At 35.7% G+C, this 21,398-nt stretch overlaps 1 protein-coding gene across 1 annotated transcript in view; it reads left to right on the top strand.

The window, feature by feature from the left end:
* LOC145247892 (Golgi reassembly-stacking protein 2-like) overlaps positions 1-21,398 on the top strand; it is a 40,519-nt gene that overhangs the window by 17,571 nt on the left and 1,550 nt on the right. Inside the window, exons 4-5 of the mRNA XM_080109512.1 lie at positions 5,391-5,521; positions 5,837-5,966. Coding sequence (XP_079965638.1) covers positions 5,391-5,521; positions 5,837-5,966 — 261 coding nt within the window. The remainder of the gene's footprint in view (positions 1-5,390; positions 5,522-5,836; positions 5,967-21,398) is intronic.

The following is a 21,398-nucleotide window of genomic DNA, read 5'->3' as shown; positions in this document are numbered from 1 at the left end:
TTAAAACCTGCTGAGTCATGTCACGTGATCTTGACGTCAGCAACCTCTAATGGCCGTCTGAATTTACAATTTAAAAATGTTGTTATCGGTAAAAAAAAATTTAATTAAAGCTAAACTATGAACTACGCTATGTAGTAATACACATGGACGAAAAAACGCTTTGGATAATCACAGATTTCAAGGTAGTTCTACTAAAATAGCCATATTTTTTAAACCAAAGCACTTCAAGTCTTCAAATTACTACTGTTTTGTTCGGAAATGAATATACTTTCAAATGAATTAATAAATATGAATGTACATTATATATTTTAAGAGTTTTAAGCAAATAAAGTGATAAAAATGTGAACGTCATAAAATGGCGTTTTTGGTAAGGTTTTGTAATGACCCCCCTGTTTTCTAAAGGTCCGTACCGTGATTGTATGAAGAATTTTGTCATGAAATTTGGGAACCAATCAGAAGAGGTGTTAATCTTAATACTGTCAAGTGTCCGAAATATTTTTGACCATTTCTTTTTTTGATGTGTTAAAAATAAGACTTTAATATGACGAGTATCGAACATTTTGAAAAAAAAATTCTTCGGACACCCAGTAGTAAGTAAATCAATCTTTTTACTATCTTTATCAATTAAAAGTATTATTTTATGTTGAGTAGGACCGCGGTAATTGATAATTTAAAAGGACCTACCCGAAAAAAAAATTGTTTCTATTTCTCGAATTTGGTCAAATTAAGTTAGTATTACTAGAAGCAGCAGCAGCTCCAACCTGTAGAATCAGCGATAGCACAGTGTAAACAACACGCTTTCTTTAATTTTTATTCAAGAACGAATTAAGAAAAACATGAAAATATGAATATAAATGTTCTTATATGTTTAATTAGAGCTATTTTGTTATCAGAATAACATTAGTTTAGAACTATTCGGTTTTCAGAATGTATAATAACAACAATCCCAACCAATTCGGCATTATGAATCTGTTGCAATTTCTCACATTTCTCAAATTTCTCGTCAAATTTAAAAACATGGTTATAAAAACAAAATAAACTTTTGTAGATATATAGCTTGCATGCACTTTTATTCTTTAAATTAGTTTTGAACAGCGAATTAAAACAATGTTTTACTGCGAACAGCCACAAATGTTTTTTTTTCAAAATCAAAATAAGTATCAAAATCTCGTTTATACATAGATTCGAAAAAGTTGTCAAAAAACAAATGTATAACAAATAAATGTTATCAAAGGCAAGATAAGTTACTGTTCTACCTAACTGGATAATTTTCTTGTGTTTTTATTTAATGTAACATGTTTATTCAGCTCGAAAAACGTACAGTGTTTACCGATGTATTTGAAAATTAAAAATGGCGCCCGGCCCGACTCTCTTTGACACGGTAAGTTTGAGAAAAGGAGTTAAAAATTTAAAAAAAAACTATACAAAATACTGTTAAAAACTCACCGAATATATGTCAGCCTATGTCACGGTAACATATATTGAGCGAGTTTCTAGCAGTATTTTGTCTTTTTTATTTTTAACTCTTTTCCCCAAACTTACCATTTCAAGAGAGTCGGGCGCCATTTTAAATTTTCCAAAACATCGGTAAACACTGTTTTCAAGCTGAATAAACATGTTACATTAAATAAAAACACTAAAAAATTATCCAGTTAGGTAGAAAAGTAACTTGCTTTTGATAACATTTATTTGTTATATATTTGTTTTTTTGACAACTTTTTCGAATCTATGTGTATAATAATACAAACCCTCAAAATCTATATCAATATTCTTGAAATTTTAAAAGCAGTTAGAAAACACATCAAACTACAATTAGGAAGCTTTTTATTTCGTTATTTTTTTTTCTACTTAATAAGCGAAAGATATTTTTACAACCTGCTCCAGCGTAGTATAAACGGCCTATGGAATTAACACCTTCAACCTCGAAAATAGAAATCAACAAATTTTTGAACGCTCCCGTTGAAAAAAAGCTCTCTTAACTTCACCTCTAATCCAAATTATGTGTTGCAAGTCTCCTCCTAAAACACTCTTTAACCCTAACAATAACACTAAGTTCAAGTGGCAAGCCCCCCCCAACAAAATACCTCTGTAAGCCACATACAAGCATCTAAAACAAACAAACAAACAAAAAAATAGATCCTTCCTTAAAGAAAAATACACATAAAAATAAATTGGTTAACTGTCCTAAAATGCTAGAATGGCCAGGAAATGGTGAATTAGTTTACATTAAATTTTTGTGAAACTAACCGCTCTCCCCTCTAATATTGTTTTTGTTAGCTTTGTCTCTGTCAAGTTTTCAGTATGTTCACACATAATTTTCCTTAGCCCCTACAATTAATTCAAAGTCCGAATGGCAACCCTCCCCATATTCTCATTGCATAGAAACCCTCTTAAAACTACACATAATCATCTTAAAAAAAAAAAAAAAAGCATGCATATTTTCCCATAGAAAAAAAAGTTAACTGCCCTAAAATGCTAGAATGACCTGTAATAGGAAATTATTTTACATTCAATTCTAAAATAATTTGTTTATCTTTCATTAAAGTTTTTCATGGCATTTTATACATAATTTCCTAAAAAGGTAGAATCACATTTTGGAGGGGTGGTCAGAAGGAGTTGAGTGGGGTTAAACAGAAGGTGTTAATCTACAATAATACCAAAGAAATATTGCAATATATTCATTTTTAAATGGTCTTATGTTTAGATTTAAGTTTTTTGTACATAAAGCACATTACAATTCAACTTTGAGTTCTCCAACTTTTCTGTTTATGGATACATGGGATTTTTAAGGAATTGCAGCATATTTATGCACATTTACTGCAGATTATTTGGAAACCATAAACTTTGAGAGATTTTCAGTTGCATATTCTGATTCCTTGTACAAAAATACACTTATATGGTAAATTTCATTTCTTAGTCTTGTGTTTTAACAAAGATATGGCATTTTTACTGAAAAAGTAGTGTAAAAAATGTGACGAAACGCATATGGTTTTAAAGAGGGAAAAATATCCAAACGTGTGAGGCACAAAAATAGCAATAACTTCCTTAATTTTAATCAGATTTAAAAAATTTAAAAAGATTCTTTCTTAGCTCATCAAGCTCTTTCTATGCATACCAATATTGAAATATTTCAAGCTATTTCAATTTTTTCATGTGTATTGCTACGCTATGGCAACGTGACCAAAGTTATTACCACATTCAAAATAGGTAGATACGATAGTTAAACGAAAAATAAAGTAAAAAAAAAAGTGAAGTAAAAAAAAAAAAAATACGCTTACAAAAAATATTAACGATCAAAGTTTTTTTTTTTTAAATAAAAACAGCCAGATGCCATTTTCCAGTCTTTAGAGTAAGGCAGACGAAGTGAGAGTGAGAGAGAGAGAGATGTCTAGACAGATTCGATCGGGGGGAAGGTCAACAACGCATGCGTCAGATGACGTCGTGACCTGATTTACTTTAAATAGTTGATAAACCGAACAAACTTTATATATGCCGCTTTAGCGCAGGTAGTTATCCTTGGTTCATTATCTAAACGTTTTAGGTTCGAATCGTGGTGTGAGATGTTTTTTTTCGATTTTTTAAATTTAAATATTGAACCCTGTATTATTTAAGCCATTTTTCACGTAACGCTCGTTCGTTTGCCTGACGTTATTTTTTTTTTTGTGTGTTTTACTGGGGGGGGGAAGCGTTCGGCAGTAAATGAAATACTATCTCGCAGTCAAACTTGACCTCATTAACTCATTAAAACGGGCACCTGCCAAATCCAAGTAATTAAATAAATTCAAACGTGTTTCCATTAGCATGTTGCGGTGGGGCAATGGTTAACGTCGCACGTTTTTTTTTTTTTTTTTTTTTTTTCACGCTTTAATTTACAACTTTACCTCAAGGGTTCGGGTTTGATCCTCATACTTACTTTTTTTTTTAACCCCCACCCCCGGAGTTTCCACACACCTCCAAACACCCGGGCAATGCCGGGTACCTCTCGCTAGTATATATACAAAAGGCAAAATGGGTGCGAGCGTTTATGTATGTCTGCGAAACATTTTTCAGATTGAGGTTCCGCTGTCAGTTAAATTCTGTGAGAAGTTTTCCTGTACTTCCGAGATCATAATATCTGAAATTCGCAAACTGACATTGTTACTTCCTTTATTTTTAATCGAGTTAAAAAAATTCCCACCGTGCCGAGTGTTTGTCTTTTTTGTATAATAAAATGAAATTATTTGAACACAAATGACAGAAAGTAGGAAGTTTACCTGATTACCAGCCAGGTTTAAAAGCAACGTTCATTTCTGTGTATGCGTAGCGACTTGCTCTTAAGTTAATTACCAACTCATTGAATTCACTGGCCTAATGATTAGCATGGAAAACTAATTACCGACCTCTTTCTATCTTTTTTTTTATTTTAACCATTTGAAAGCCATTCTTAACATCGCTTTGGCCTTGTGCCAGTATCCTCCACCTGGGCAATGCCAGGTACTCCCCACTGTTTGTGTTTGCATGTCTCACAAAAGCTTTCCTCAGCCACATCAGATTGGGTTGAAACCGGTATTATCTGAAAGAGCAATGTCTCACTCAAATATGTGAGAATCAGAATAATTATGTGAAGATCAGAAATAAATGTTTATAACAAGTGGGGTCGGAAAAAAATTTTCCTTTTTAAACGATTTCAACAAGTACGCATGCGTGTCGGACATTCTTTCTTGAATCGGTTTAAATAAAAATAACAATGTTATTTCACTGACAGCGTCGTGGGACAGTGGGTAATAAGGTTGCATCATACGCTTTTAGTTTTCATGTTTGAGCCCACGTAACGGTGGTCTATTTAAAAAAAAATTTTTTAAACAGATTTTTTTTTTAAGGTTTAACATTTAAACAGGGTAACATTTTTATTTTGAGGCTTACGTAATGATGATTCCCCCCCCCTTTTAAAACAAAAACTGAATTATTTTCAAGTTTGCTTAAACTGGTTTCACTTTTTTTTTCTTTTTTTTTCACACCTCTCCCAAGCTACATCTAATTTTTTTTTCTTTTTTTTGTGGGGGGGGGGGGTTGCTCAATATCTTTACTACACCACCTCCCGATACCTGGGCAACGCCATTAATAAAAAATGTTGGTCATGAAAATTTGTAAAATGGTCATTTGCATGTGCGAATGCTTAGGTCAAACTGGTGTCAACTGAAATATGTCCTTTTGTTTCTTTCTTTGGCTCACGTCAGGATCCTTATTCTTTTCTTGGTCCAAAATTACTCCTCCTGATGTTAAAAATTTTAATCTTTATGAATTTTTAATATATTTCTAACTCTAAAAATCTTTATGAATTTTGAATATATTTCTAACTCTGAAAGATTTTAAAAAATGTAATCGCAGTTTGTTTTTTTGTTTTCATTTAGTCTGAAGATTTGTTCTCTTTGATTGAATCCCATGAGGGTAAACCTTTGAAGTTATATGTTTATAACACAGAAACTGATAATTGCCGAGAAGTAACCATTACCCCAAACAATGAGTGGGGTGGAGAAGGAAGGTAATTTAATGATTATTTTATGGTATTATCTTCAATCAGCATCAAGGCTCCAAACTAACTTTGAAACAATTTTTAAACAATACTAAAATCAATGCTCTTTAATACTGTATTATCATCATCCCTGTTATCAAGACTGCAGGATTTTTCTAAGTAATCATAAGTTGCATCTGCCATACAATTTCATTTCTTTCTAAAGAGACTGAGTTTTAAGATGAGGCTGCTTTTACCTTTTGTAAAATTCCTTTCTTGATATGAAAAAGAAATTTTATGTTTTTGTTTTTCTTAACGGCTGTTTTTTTGTTGTTTTTTTAATAGTCTTGGATGTGGTATTGGCTTTGGCTATTTGCACAGAATACCGAAGCGTCAATTTCCAACAGAGCAGAATGATATACCGATGATTCCATCAACACTAACTACAACAAAAAGTGTAGATGGCTTTTCAGAAGTAAGTTTCTTTGCGGAGTGAGTTGATAAAAAAATTGGAACTGAATTTTGAAGAATCTAATCTATAAAAAATTTTATAAAATATAATTTGTTTAACATTCTTAAACGTATTTATGAAAAAATATTTCGACTGAATTTTTTGTATTTGGATTATTCAAACTTTTCATTTCAGATGTTATTCTTATTTCAATCCATGTAACCTCTGCATTTCTTCAGTGTATCTTGTCTAACTTAAGAATCTGTACAGAATTTGGAGTAGAACTATATATTTGATCAACAGGGGTAGTTTGCTTTCGTTCTTTCAACTATATAATTGTATTCTTAGTATCACCCACACTGAGGATTGAACCTCCAACTTCAAAAGACTTAAAACTGATTATTTCTTGGCACTTTATCCATTATGCTATGGGTCCTTGCAAGAATACAATTATGACTTGAGATTTCTACCCGAACATGGCTGATGGAATGAGAGCAAACTACAATTGAGAATTAAATAAAAGGTTACATTTCTAATTCTGTATAGATTCCAATGCCATAAGATACACCTAAAGAAGTTTGGAGGTTACATTGGCTGAAACGTTGTTATAATAATATCCAAGATAAGAATAAAAGATGAATGATACAAATGATATAAAAAATATGAATAATACAAATGATATAAATAATACAAATGATATAAATAATACAAATGATATAAATAATACAAATGATATAAACAATACAAATGATATAAATAATATGGATGATATAAACAATACGAATGATTTAAATAATACGGATGATTTAAATAATACGAATGACGTAAATAATACGAATGACGTAAATAATACGAATGACGTAAATAATACGAATGATATAAACAATACAAATCTATATATCTATAAAAATGAATGTGTCTGTGTACATTTTCCTACGCAATAACTCTGACAATTTTAAGTCTACAGACTCGAAATTTGATATAAAGGGTACTGAGATTTGGGAAAATCTGTGATCGGTTTTTGGCCAGAAATTAGGCGATTAAGAGGTCAAAGTTCAATAATTTGACCTTTGAGAACTCTACCAAACGGACAATTTTGGGTCTACGTACTTGAAATTTTAGATATAGGTTCCTTGGACAGGGATCTAACGTAATAACTTGATTTGAACCAAAAACAATAAATTTTAAGGGGTCATAATAGGAGTCAAATTTAAAAAAAAAAAAAAAAATGACCTCTGCGATCTCTTCCAAATTACTCAGACAATTTCTGGTCTAAATATTTGAAATTTTACATAAAGGGTATTCAGAGATAGAGCAAGCTTTTTCATCAGTTTTGGTCGAAAATTTTTAGTTACCAATATATAAATGTATGTATGTATGTCTGTTTGCATGTCTGCCTTAAACTTTCAATAGAGGCGACGGATTTTACCAAGATCAGTATTATTTTAAAGTTCGACCTTTCATACGACAAATATCGAAAAATTGGCTAAAAACATTAATATCTTCCCCTTCAACTAGGCACTTTTCTACAGGAGTGGGGGGGGGTGACTTTTTTTGCCAATATTTTTTTAAAGTTATCCTCTCCTTTAGATTGTCTAGCCTTAATTTAAAAAAATGTCGCTTCCGGTTTGGCAGTAGTCATAACAACATAAACGTTAGGTTTTACCCCGTTCTTTTCCTCCTCTGCTGTACGGGTTCGAGCCTGCCTTCCTACTACCACTTTTTTTTTTTGCTCAATATACACATCCAAACACCCGGGCAACGCCGGGCTGAAATGCTAGTGATATAAATAATACAAATGATAGAAATTATATAAATAATACAAATTATATAAAAATACAAATGATAAATAATAGAAATGAAAAAAATGATAAATAATATAAATGATATTTAAAATACAAATGACATAAATAATACAAATGATATATTTATCAGTTGTGATAAATAAAAAAAAAATGGTATGATACAAAGGATATAAATGACAAATGATATGACACAAATGATACAAATGATAAATAATATAATGCAAATGATAAATGATACAGATATAAATAATCAATTGATATACAAATGAAACAAATGATATTTGAAATACAAATCATATAAATAATACAAATGATATAAATACAAACGATACAAATAATACAAATATTTAAAATACAAATGATGTAAATAATACAAACTGTTAATAATGCCTACACTATAAATATATATAATTTGTTTGCTTATGTTTATTTTATATTCTATTTTATTTTATTTTTTTTTATTGCATTTTTTATTTAAAACTCGAAACAACTGTACTTATCCTGTTCTGCTAATTTTCTTGTTTCTAAATCTTTTGTCAATTATGCCTGGTACCACCCTAAACCAGTACTTAAATAGCATTCTCCAATCCAAAAAACATAAGCCGACTTCACAATTCCTATTAATGGAACTTAACTATAAGGTGAAACCGGAAGATTCTACCTCGTGGTATCTAAAGCACAGAAGAGAAAAAAAAAAAACTTCCACGGATTAAAAAGGCAGGGGAAACTATTTTCAAGTACTATCCTAAACTGGGAATGGGGCAAAGGACTTATATAAGTAGATATTAAGAAGTCCCTCTTACCTTTTTTTTTTAATGGAGAGTAGATAATGCAGTGGATGTGTTATCGGCAGCTACAGTAACTCTCACTTCTCCTTTTTGGTCCCCCAGTCCTCATTTCCAATGAGTGATGTTTCTGACAAAGGGTGAAGAAAAAGCTGCTTCCCAGGTTGGTAGTACTTCGTGAACAGTAGTCTGAGATGCCGGAAATTTTCTGTCTCTATGTCTATCCTTGTGGCCATGTCACTAGTAAGGGTGCTGAGGGTAAACATTTTCAACTGGGCTGATGTTAACCGCCTGATAGTCAGGGACCCGAACCTTGGATTGACCACTAAGGAGGCTGTCCTATCAGCAGGTGCAAAGTACTGGGGCTGCTGTATTGCCATTTGGTGAATGGATTCTGGACCATGCAGTAGTCTCTGGTGGGACCTCTCGATGACATACTAGTGGGTAATTGTTACAGCTTTACCTTATGTGCTACAAAAAAAAAAAAAATCTTCCCGTCTTTTCTCTCTTACTTTCCCTCTCTGTACTGCTCTAACCAAGTATACTGACCTGTTCCACAAATCCCAAAATCCTCAACATGAAATATCTCAAAAAAAAAAAAAAAAAAAAAAAAAAAAACACGAATAAACCTAGAACCCCATCCTCCAACGTAAACCCCTACTACCATGTCTCCTTCTCCAATGTCAGGGGTCTACGTTTCAACCTTCCAGAGGTTGAAACCCAATTACAGAAGACAAAACCAGACATATTTTTTCCAAGCAAAACTGGAATAGGGCCGACCACCTCCCTAGATGAGTTCATAATTAATGGATACTCTAACTTAACATCTAAATCTGACCCCCAAGATCGCCATGGGCATGGAATATGTGCTTACATTAAAGATGGCTTCCCGTATGGCAGGGATATCTCCAGAGAAGACCCTAATTTACCTTATATGTGCTTCCGGGTTGCACTTGCTTACACCACCGCATTTATATTTGCCCTCTATCGCCCCCACAACAGCGGAGTTACTATTTTTAAGAGTATATCTGAGAAAATTGACCACATCCTGTCTGCTCATCCCATGGCTAACATTCACATTTGCGGTGACTTCAATGTCCACAATGTGGAATGGCTGACCCACTCAAATAAGACTGATGATGAGGGGAGGTTCTGTCATGATTTTGCCATTGCTTATGACCTCACTCAGATTGTTCACGAGCCCATCCGTGCCCGATACTACCGGTCAGTACGCAAGCCTTCTAGGCCTTTTTCTCTCCACTTCCCCTGAGCTATGCTCATGTGCCATTCTATCTCCTCTGGGATCCTCCGACCACTCCGTTGTATCAGTTAAGATAAAAATGAAATTGGGATAGCTTCTGTACATTCATATCTGATCTACCTCTCCATTCCATGTTTAAAAAGGATGTGTCCTCTATAGTATCAGACCTGACCAAATGGTTAATTGTAGGCATAAACCGATTCATACCATCCAAAAAATTCCAACAAAAACCTAACAGCCAGCCATGGTTCTCCCCTGAATGTGCTGCTGCCATTGCACACAGAAATCACTTTTTCCATAGCTACCAACGTAATAGATGCACTGAGACTAAAGCTGCTTTCAGGACCGCCAGCAACCACTGTAAAAGAGTAATAAAAAAATGCAAGAGAGCTATAAATCCAAAGTAGCTGAGCAGTGGCTTGGTTCCCACCAGTTCTGGCAAATAGCAAATAGGATCCTGAACAGAAGCGTGCATTCTATCCCAACCATTATCAATGGTCCAGAGGTCATCTCGTCAGCATCCGACAAGGCCAAACTATTTGCCAAGAACTTTGCAGCAAATTCTACTCTATGCGACAAAGGCCATTAACTCTCCGTATTTCCTCCTACAACACGCTGGAAAACCTCATCAGTATGCCCTGTATTTAAGAATTCAGGTGATAAGTCATCTCCCTCTCAATACAGACCAATAAGTCCCCTGAGTGTTATGAGTAAGTTGCTGAACTCAAAAGCATGCAGCTTTTTTTTTTTTTTTGTCTTCTAAAGTATGCATTACTTCTAGCTAAAGGTATTACTTCTTAACCAGCTTTTTAAACGAGTTAAAAATAACCAGACTTTTTCAATTTGATAAAAGTTCCATTATAGCATATTTATTATGGGGTGGAGCTGGAACATCCCAGCTCGACCTAGATAAAGACAAAAAGTATCCATGCAATAACATGATACTATAGAGGACACATCCTTTTTAAACATGGAATGCAGAGGTAGGTCAGATATGAATGTACGGAAGCTGTCCCAGTCAGCCATAGAGTATCTATATACAGATAGAACGGAACATGAACACAGCTCAGGGGATGTTGTGAGGAAAAGGTCCAGAAGGCTTGCATATTGACTGGGTGTATTGGGCACACGGGTACGTTCATGAACAATCTGATTGAGGTCATAGGCAATGACAAAATTATGACAGAACCTCCCCTCATCATCTGTCTTATTTGAGTGAGTCAGCCATTCCACGTTATGGACATTGAAGTTACCGCAAATGTGAATGTTAGCAGACAGGATGTGGTCGATTTTCTCAGATATGCTCTGAAAGATAATAACTCCACTGTTGTGGGGGCGATAGCAAATATAAATGCAGTGGTGTAAGCTAGTGCAACCCGGAAGCACATATAAGGTAAATTAAGGTCTTCTCTGGAGATATCCCTACCACATGGAAAGCCATCTTTGATGTAGGTACATATTCCATGCCCATGGCGATCTTGGGGGTCAGATTTAGATGTTAAGTTAGAGTAACCTTTAATTATGAATTCGTCTAGAGAAGTGGTTGGCCCTATTCCAGTTTCACTTAGAAAGAATATGTCCGGTTTCGTCTCCTGTAATAGTGTTTCAACCTCTGGAAGGTTGGAACGTAGACCCCTGACATTGGAGAAAGAGACCTGGTTGTAGGGGTCTACGTTGGAGGATGGGGTTCTAGGTTTACTCGTGTTTTTTTTTTTTTTTTTGAGATTTGTCTGACCTACCTCTGCATTCCATGTTTAAAAAGGATGTGTCCTCTATAGTATCAGACCTGACCGAATGGTTAATTGTCGGCATAGATCGATTCATACCATCCAAAAAATTCCAACAAAAACCTAACAGCCAGCCATGGTTCTCCCCTGAATGTGCTGCTGCCATCATGCACAGAAATCAGTTTTTCCATAACTACCAACGTAATAGATGTACTGAGAATAAAGCTGCTTTCAGGACTGCCAGCAACCACTGTAAAAGAGTAATAAAACATGCAAGAGAGCTATATGCCCAGTCTGTTAAATCCAAAGTAGCTGAGCAGCGGCTTGGTTCTCACCAGTTCTGGCAAATAGCAAAGAGGATCTTGAACAGAAGCGTGCTTTCTATCCCAACTATCATCAATGGACCTTAGGTCATCTTGTCAGCATCAGACAAGGCCAGATTATTTGCCAAGAACTTTGCAGCTAATTCTACCCTATGCGACAATGACCATCAACTCCCTGTATTTCCTCCTATAACAGACAACACGTTAGGTAACATACAAATATCTGTGCGTGAGGTCGCCAAGCTAATCAAGAACCTTGATTCCAGTAAAGCAACTGGTCCTGACGGTATTCCAGTTATAGTGTTGAAAACCTCCAACCAGAACTTGCCCTCATACTTACAAAACTGTTTAAGTGTTGCCTTAAGGTGAAGTGCTTTCCAACAACCTGGAAAACCTCATCAGTATGCCCTGTATTTAAGAATTCAGGTGAAAAGTCATCTCCCTCTCAGTATAGACTAATAAGTCTCCTGTGTGTCATGAGTAAGTTGTTGGAATCCATATTAAATAAAGAAGTAGTCAACAACCTCAACAGAAACAACCTTCTTAGTGGCATGCAATATGGTTTCCGCTCTGAAGGATCTACAGCAGATGTGCTAACGGTTATATCTCATAGGATTAGTAAATCTCTTGACAAAAGTTTCCTTTCCAGGGCAATTGCTCTTGACATATTGAAGGCCTTCGATAAGGTATGGCATAAGGGACTACTTCACAAGATTTCCAGCTACGGTATTACTGGAAATGTTTTCTCAATCATTAAATCATTTCTCTGATAGGCTCATAAGAGTAGTGGTTGATGGGCCCACAGTATGAATGCTGGAGTCCCTCAGGGGTCATCCTGGGCCCAACTCTCTTCCTGATCTACATCAATGATCTCCCAAAACACATACTTAAATCATTCGTTGATATCTATGCTGATGACACGATCATCTATGGCAACACATCAAAGGCCGTAAATGACAAAGTTCTCTCTAATTCTCTCTCTTGAGCACGTGGTACAATGGGAGAAGAGGTGGCTGGTCACTTTTAATTCATCCAAAATGAAGCTTTTATCTTTACATCATAAACACCCTGATCCCCATCTGGCATCAATTGAAATGGATGACTCTCATCTTGGGGAGGCCCCATGTTTTGACACGCTTCTGGGTTTGACCTTTACTCCTGATCTGAAATGGAACACGTACATCAAATCTGGTGCCAGGGACGCTGGGAAAATGGTGGGATCCTTCTACCGCTCCAGAATATATCTCACTACTGATGCAATTCTCTATCTGTATAAAAGCAAAGTACGTCCAAGGATGGAGTACTGCTGCCACATCTGGGCAGGAGCTGCTAAAATCAGCCTATCCTGCCTTGACAGAGTACAAAATAGACTTTGTGGTTTAGTGGGTGATGCCCTTTTCTTTTTCCTGCAACCTCTCTCCCACAGAAGAGACGTTGCGAGCCTGTCTGTTTTATCGTTACTTCCATGGAGGTGCTCGTCTGAGCTCCAATCCGTCATCCCCCCCTCGCCAATCTTTCACGAGAAACACCCGTCTGGCTGAAACTACTGTCAATAATTTTCCCCACTCTTTATCTGTGCCTAAATCCAAACGTAGATTCCATGAGCAGAGCTTTCTTAGAACTGCACGCCAGTGGTACTCTCTGCCGCTTACCTGTTTCCCACCTGACTAAAACTTGGACGTCTTCAAGTCCAACATAAACAAACTCCTGACAAACCGCCCCCTTAAGTAAGACACTCTATCAAAACCCCTAATACTAATGATTACTACAATACTATCTCATTGACACGCAATAACCCTTATCCCTGAGTGGCCTTCAGGGCCTTGATAAGTTGTGACCCCCCCCCCATGTAAAAAAAAAAAAAGTAGTCAACCACCTCAGCAGAAATAACCTTCTTAGTGACACGCAATATGGTTTCCGTTCTGCTAGATCTACAGCAGACGTGCTAACAGTTATATCACATAGAATTAGCGAATCTCTCCACAAAGGCTTCATTTCTAGGGCCATTGCTCTTGACATATCAAAGGCCTTCGATAAGGAATGGCATAAAGGCTTACTTCACAAGATTTCCAGCCATGGTATGACTGGAAATGTTTTCTCTATCATTAAAGCAGTTCTCTCTGATAGGCTCACAAGAGTAGTGGTTGATGGGCAGAAATCAGAGGGCCACAGTATAAATGCTGGAGTCCCTCAGGGGTCCATCCTGGGCCCAACTCTCTTCTTGATCTACATAAATGATCTTCCAAAACACATACTAAAATCATTCGTTGACATCTATGCTGATGACACGACTATCTATGGCAACACATCAAAGGCTGCAAATGACAAAGTTCTCTCTGATTCTCTCTCCTCAGATCTTGAGCGCGTGGTTCAGTGGGGGAAGAGGTGGCTGGTTACCTTTAATGCATCTAAAACCAAGCTCCTATCATTACATCATAAATGCTCTGATCCCCATCTGGCATCAATTGAAATGAATGGCTCTCCTCTAGGGGAGGCCCCATGCTTTGATAAGCTTCTGGGTTTGACCTTTACTCCTGATCTGAAATGGAACACATACATCAAGTCTGTGGCCAAGGTCGCTGGGAAAATGGTGGGATCCTTCTACCGCTCCAGAATATATCTCACTAATGATGCAATTCTCTATCTATATAAAATCCAAGTACGTCCAAGGATGGAGTACTGCTGCCACATCTGGGCAGGAGCTGCTAAAAACAGCCTATCCTGCCTTGACAGAGTGCAAAATAGACTTCGTGGCTTGGTGGGTGATGCCCTTTTGTCTTCCCTGCAACCTCTCTCCCACAGAAGAGATATTGTGAGGTTGTCTCTGTTTTATCGTTATTTCCATGGCAAGTGCTCGTCTGAGCTCCATTCTCTGGTCCCCGCTCACCAATCTTTCACGAAAAACACCCAACTAGCTGAAACCACTGTCAATAATTTCTCCCACTCTTTATCCGTGTCTAAATCAAAACGTAGTTTCCATGAACAAAGCTTCTTTCTTAGAACAGTATGGCTGTAGAACTCTCTGCCGCTTGCCTCCCCCCCCCCGAATTCAACTTGGATGTCTTCCAGTCCAACAAAAACAAATTCCTGATGAACCGCCCTCTTAAGTAATGACACCTTATCAAATCTCCAATACTAACTATTACTACGATACTATCTCATTGATTACTGTGCACACAATAAGCCTTATCCCTGAGTGTCTCCTGGGCCTTGATAAGTGGTGACACCCATGTAAAAATATATATATATATAAACAATACAAATGATGTAAACAATACAAATGATGTAAACAATACAAATGATGTAAACAATACAAATGATGTAAATAATACAAATGTAAACAATACAAGTGATGTAAACAATGCAAGTGATGTAAACAATACAAGTGATGTAAACAATACAAATGATATAAACAATACAAATGATATAAACAATACAAATGATATAAACAATACAAATGATATAAACAATACAAATGATATAAACAATACAAATGATATAAACAATACAAATGATATAAACAATACAAATGATATAAACAATACAAATGATATAAACAATACAAATGATGTAAACAATACAAATGATGTAAACAATACAAATGATGTAAACAATACAAATGATGTAAACAATACAAATGATGTAAATAATACGATATAAACAATACAAATGATATAAACAATACAAATAATATAAACAATACAAATGTAAATAATACAAGTGATGTAAACAATACAAGTGATGTGATGTAAACAATACAAGTGATGTAAACAATACAAGTGATGTAAGCAATACAAGTGATGTAAACAATACAAGTGATGTAAGCAATACAAGTGATGTAAGCAATACAAGTGATGTAAGCAATACAAGTGATGTAAGCAATACAAGTGATGTAAGCAATACAAGTGATGTAAACAATACAAGTGATGTAAGCAATACAAGTGATGTAAGCAATACAAGTGATGTAAGCAATACAAGTGATGTAAACAATACAAGTGATGTAAGCAATACAAGTGATGTAAACAATACAAGTGATGTAAGCAATACAAGTGATGTAAGCAATACAAGTGATGTAAGCAATACAAGTGATGTAAACAATACAAGTGATGTAAGCAATACAAGTGATGTAAGCAATACAAGTGATGTAAACAATACAAGTGATGTAAGCAATACAAGTGATGTAAGCAATACAAGTGATGTAAGCAATACAAGTGATGTAAACAATACAAGTGATGTAAGCAATACAAGTGATGTAAGCAATACAAGTGATGTAAGCAATACAAGTGATGTAAACAATACAAGTGATGTAAGCAATACAAGTGATGTAAGCAATACAAGTGATGTAAACAATACAAGTGATGTAAGCAATACAAGTGATGTAAGCAATACAAGTGATGTAAGCAATACAAGTGATGTAAGCAATACAAGTGATGTAAGCAATACAAGTGATGTAAGCAATACAAGTGATGTAAACAATACAAGTGATGTAAACAATACAAGTGATGTAAACAATACAAGTGATGTAAACAATACAAGTGATGTAAACAATACAAGTGATGTAAGCAATACAAGTGATGTAAACAATACAAGTGATGTAAACAATACAAGTGATGTAAACAATACAAGTGATGTAAGCAATACAAGTGATGTAAACAATAGAAGTGATGTAAACAATACAAGTGATGTAAACAATACAAGTGATGTAAACAATACAAGTGATGTAAGCAATACAAGTGATGTAAACAATACAAGTGATGTAAACAATACAAGTGATGTAAACAATACAAGTGATGTAAGCAATACAAGTGATGTAAGCAATACAAGTGATGTAAGCAATACAAGTGATGTAAGCAATACAAGTGATGTAAACAATACAAGTGATGTAAGCAATACAAGTGATGTAAGCAATACAAGTGATGTAAACAATAGAAGTGATGTAAACAATACAAGTGATGTAAACAATACAAGTGATGTAAGCAATACAAGTGATGTAAGCAATACAAGTGATGTAAGCAATACAAGTGATGTAAGCAATACAAGTGATGTAAGCAATACAAGTGATGTAAACAATACAAGTGATGTAAGCAATACAAGTGATGTAAGCAATACAAGTGATGTAAACAATACAAGTGATGTAAGCAATACAAGTGATGTAAGCAATACAAGTGATGTAAGCAATACAAGTGATGTAAGCAATACAAGTGATGTAAGCAATACAAGTGATGTAAGCAATACAAGTGATGTAAGCAATACAAGTGATGTAAGCAATACAAGTGATGTAAGCAATACAAGTGATGTAAGCAATACAAGTGATGTAAGCAATACAAGTGATGTAAGCAATACAAGTGATGTAAGCAATACAAGTGATGTAAATAATACAAGATTTACATCAACCACTACTCTTATGAACCTATAAGAGAGAAATGATTTAATAATTGAGGAGACATTTCCAGCTATGCCGTTGCTGGAGATCTTGTAAAGTAAACCTTTATGCCATACTCTATCAAAGGCCTTTGATATGTCGAGCAATTGCCCTAGAAAGGTAGCCTTAGTCGAGAGATTCGCTAATCCTATGAGATATAACTGTAAGTACATCTGCTGTAGATCCAGCAGAACGGAAACCATATTGCATGTCACTAAGAAGGTTATTTTTGCTGAGATGGGTGATTACTTCTCTATTTAACACAAATTCCAGCAACTTACTCAGTACGCACAGGAGATTTATTTGTCTGTACTGAGAGGGAGATGAGCGATCACCTGAATTCTTAAATACAGGGCATACTGATGAGATTTTCCAGGGTGACAGGAAGCAGTTCTCCTTAAGACAACGTTTAAACAGTTTTATAAGGATGGGTGCTAGTTCTGGTTGAAGTCTTTTGAGTACTATAATTGGAATACCGTCAGGGCCGGTTGCTTTACTGGAATCAAGGTTTTTGATTAGCTTGTCAACATCATGTACAGATATTTGTATATCACATAGCATGTTTTCTGATACAGGAGGAAATATTGAAAGTTGGCGGCCTTGGTCGCAAAGGGTAGAATTAGCTGCAAAGTTCTTGGCAAAGAGTTTGGCTTTGTCTGATGCTAACGAGATTAACTCAGGTCCATTGATGATAGTTGGGATAGAGCACAGGCTTCTGTTCAGGATTTTGTTTGCAATTTACCAAAACTGGTGGGAACCAAGCCACTGCTCAGCTACTTTGGACTTGACGAACTGAGCATACAACTCTTTTGCGTTCTTTATTTTTTACAGTGGTTGCTGGCAGTCTTGAAAGCGGCTTTAGTCTCAGTATATCTATTATGTTGGAAACAGTGGAAAAAGTTATTTCTGTGCACAATGGCAGCAGCACATTCTGGAGAGAAACACGGCTGGCTGTTAGGTTTTTGCTGGAACTTTTTTGAGGGTATGAAACGGTCTATACCCACAATTAACCATTCTGTCAGGTCTGATACTATAGAGGACACATCCTTTTTAAACATGGAACGCAGAGGTAGATCCAATATAAATGTGTGGAAGATATCCTAGTCAGCCATAGAGTATCGATATACTGTACGATGAAGAGGTACATCTGAGGACTTATTACATTTTATTTTTATCTTAACTGATACAACAGAGTGGTCAGAAGATCCAAGTGAAGACAGAATGGAAGCTGAACACAGTTCAGGGCAAGTTATGAGAAAAAGGTCTAGGAGACTTGCATACTGGCCGTCAGTATCGGGCACCCGGGTGGGTTCATGAACAATCTGAGTGAGGTCATAGGCAATGGCAAAATCATGACAGAATCTCCCCTCATCATCGGTCTTGTTTGAGTGAGTTAACCATTCCACATTGTGAACATTGAAGTCTCCACAGATTAGCTAAAGAATAAGCAGATAGGACATGGTCAATTTTCTCAGATATGCTTTTAAAGATAATAACTCCGCTGTTGTGGGCGCGATAGAGAGCAAATATAAATGCAGTAGTTTGGGCAAGTGCAACCTGGAAGCACATATAGGGTAAGTTAGGATCTTCTCTGGAGATGTCTCTACCACATGGAAAGCCATCTTTTATATAGGTACATATTCCATGCCCATGGAGATCTTGGTGGTCTGATTTGGAAGTTAAATTAGAGTATCTTTTAATTACGAACTCATCTAGGGAAATGGTCTGTCCAATGCCATTTTTGCTTAGAAATAATGTCTGGTTTAGTCTCCTGTAATTGGGTTTCAACCTCTGGAAGGTTAGAACGCAGACCCTTGATGTTTGAGTGATACAAATGATACAGATGATATTTAAAATACAAATCATATAAATGATACAGATGATATTTAAAATACAAATCATATAAATGATACCGATGATATTTAAAATACAAATCATATAAATGATACCGATGATATTTAAAATACAAATGATATAAATGATACCGATGATATTTAAAATACAAATGATATAAATGATACAGATGATATTTAAAATACAAATGATATAAATGATACAGATGATATTTAAAATACAAATGATATAAATGATACAGATGATATTTAAAATACAAATGATATAAATGATACAGATGATATTTAAAATACAAATGATATAAATGATACAGATGATATTTAAAATACAAATGATACAGATGATATTTAAAATACAAATGATACCGATGATATTTAAAGTACAAATGAAAACCAATAGCGCACGCTTCGAGAACGCTGATACCAGCCGAAAGGGCATATTCACAAATCGAAAAAGAAGCGTTGAGCATAATCTTTGCCGTGACTAAATTTCACCGATATTTATATGGTAGACAATTCATACTTGAAACCGACCATAAACCGTTAGTCACGATCTATGGATCAAAAAAAGGATTGCCGGTATACACCGCAAATAGATTGCTGCGCTGAGGTACAATACTACTTAATTACGATTTCCAGCTACAACATCTAGCATCAAAAAAGATTTGCCATGCGGATGGACTGTCAAGACTGATACCACAGAAACACAATCTGGAAGAATCAGTCATTGCAGCAATTCGGACAAATGTTGAAGTAAAAAATATGGTAGCAAACATCATTAAGGAACTACCCGTAACTTTGTCGGACATTAAAAGGGAAGCCGAGAAAGACGAATATATAAAGGACATAAAAGAGAAAATTATAACGGACACAAAGGTGCAAGAAATTTTCTCCATATGTGACGATGTGTTACTGTACAGCGAGAGAGTGGTAATACCCAAAACATTGCAGAATAGGATGTTAAGAGATTTCCACACAGGACATCCGGGGATAAAGCGACAACAATTGATAAATGTAAAGGATGCCAGTTAGCGGCAAAATCTCCACCTATAGTACACAAACCTTGGCCGAAAACCGACCAACCATGGTCGAGAATCCACATGGACTTCCCTGGTCCAGTAGGTGAAAACTATTATTTAATTGTAGTGGATAGTTTCACAAAATGGCCGGAGGTAATGCGTTGCAGGAATCCAACAACGAACAACTCAATAGGGTTCCTACACGAGTTGTTTGCAAGATTCGGTGTACCAGACACACTGGTCACTGACAACGGAACGCAGTTACCATCCGCAGAGTTTAAGGAATTTTGCGACACGTTCCGAGTGAAGCACATCACGATTCCGCCGTATCATCCAAGGTCGAACGGCCTCACGGAAAGGTTCGTGGACACGCTAAAACGAGCGTTAAAGAAATCCATTGGAACACCAACAGAAAAAGCTTTGCAACAATTCTTGCAAGTATATAGGATTACACCACATCCTAGTACACCATCAAACATATCACCAGCTGATCTAATGTTTGCCAGAAAGGTAAAATCAGCGTTTGACAAACTATTGCCAAGGCAGGCAATTATCCGAAACACTACACACACGAGAAGAAAGAAATATAACTCGGGAGATCGAGTATATTTTAAGTGCTACAGAAATAACACATCTTACTGGGAATGTGGAGTAGTGGATAAACGCATTGGTGATTGTACATACATGATTAAAGGTCCACAGAATATACATAAAAGGCACCTAAATCAGATAAAAAAACGTCATATCCAAGATGATGATGATACGACAACAGTCGAAGAGGAGGACACCATAGATATCATATACAAATCTTTTAATTTGGAACCGCCTCAAAATGCACCTGAACCCCGAAGATCAGGTAGGAAAAGAAAAGTGAATGAACGATTAATGGTAAACCCAAAAAGAAAAAGATATTGAAATCTGTGTGACTTCAAATCTTGGGAGGGGGGGTGTTGTGGTGGCAACCACTTATTTGCATATGCGAATAACATAACACTATAAATGGCAAGCCTAGGTTGGCCTTGGTGTGTCTTACTCAAATGCCACCGGAAGTGACGCCGAAGAGCGTACATGTCCTCCCACCAAGACTCTCTGACTCGACACCGTCATTTGTACATATTGTAAATATACCTTTTCTTTAATACACTTATTATTGCGTTATCTTGTTGTTTGCGTCTTCATTGTATTTCCTTACTAATTATTGTTCAACCTTGCAACCACAACAATTATTTTCATGGCAAGTGCTTGTCTGAGCTCCAATCTA

Source organism: Euprymna scolopes, chromosome 26 (assembly GCF_053919585.1).
Source record: "Euprymna scolopes isolate OS-2025 chromosome 26, ASM5391958v1, whole genome shotgun sequence".
Classification (NCBI taxonomy): domain Eukaryota; kingdom Metazoa; phylum Mollusca; class Cephalopoda; order Sepiida; family Sepiolidae; genus Euprymna; species Euprymna scolopes.
Note: the sequence above shows the minus strand (reverse complement) of the source record. Positions and strands in the feature narration are given on the sequence as shown.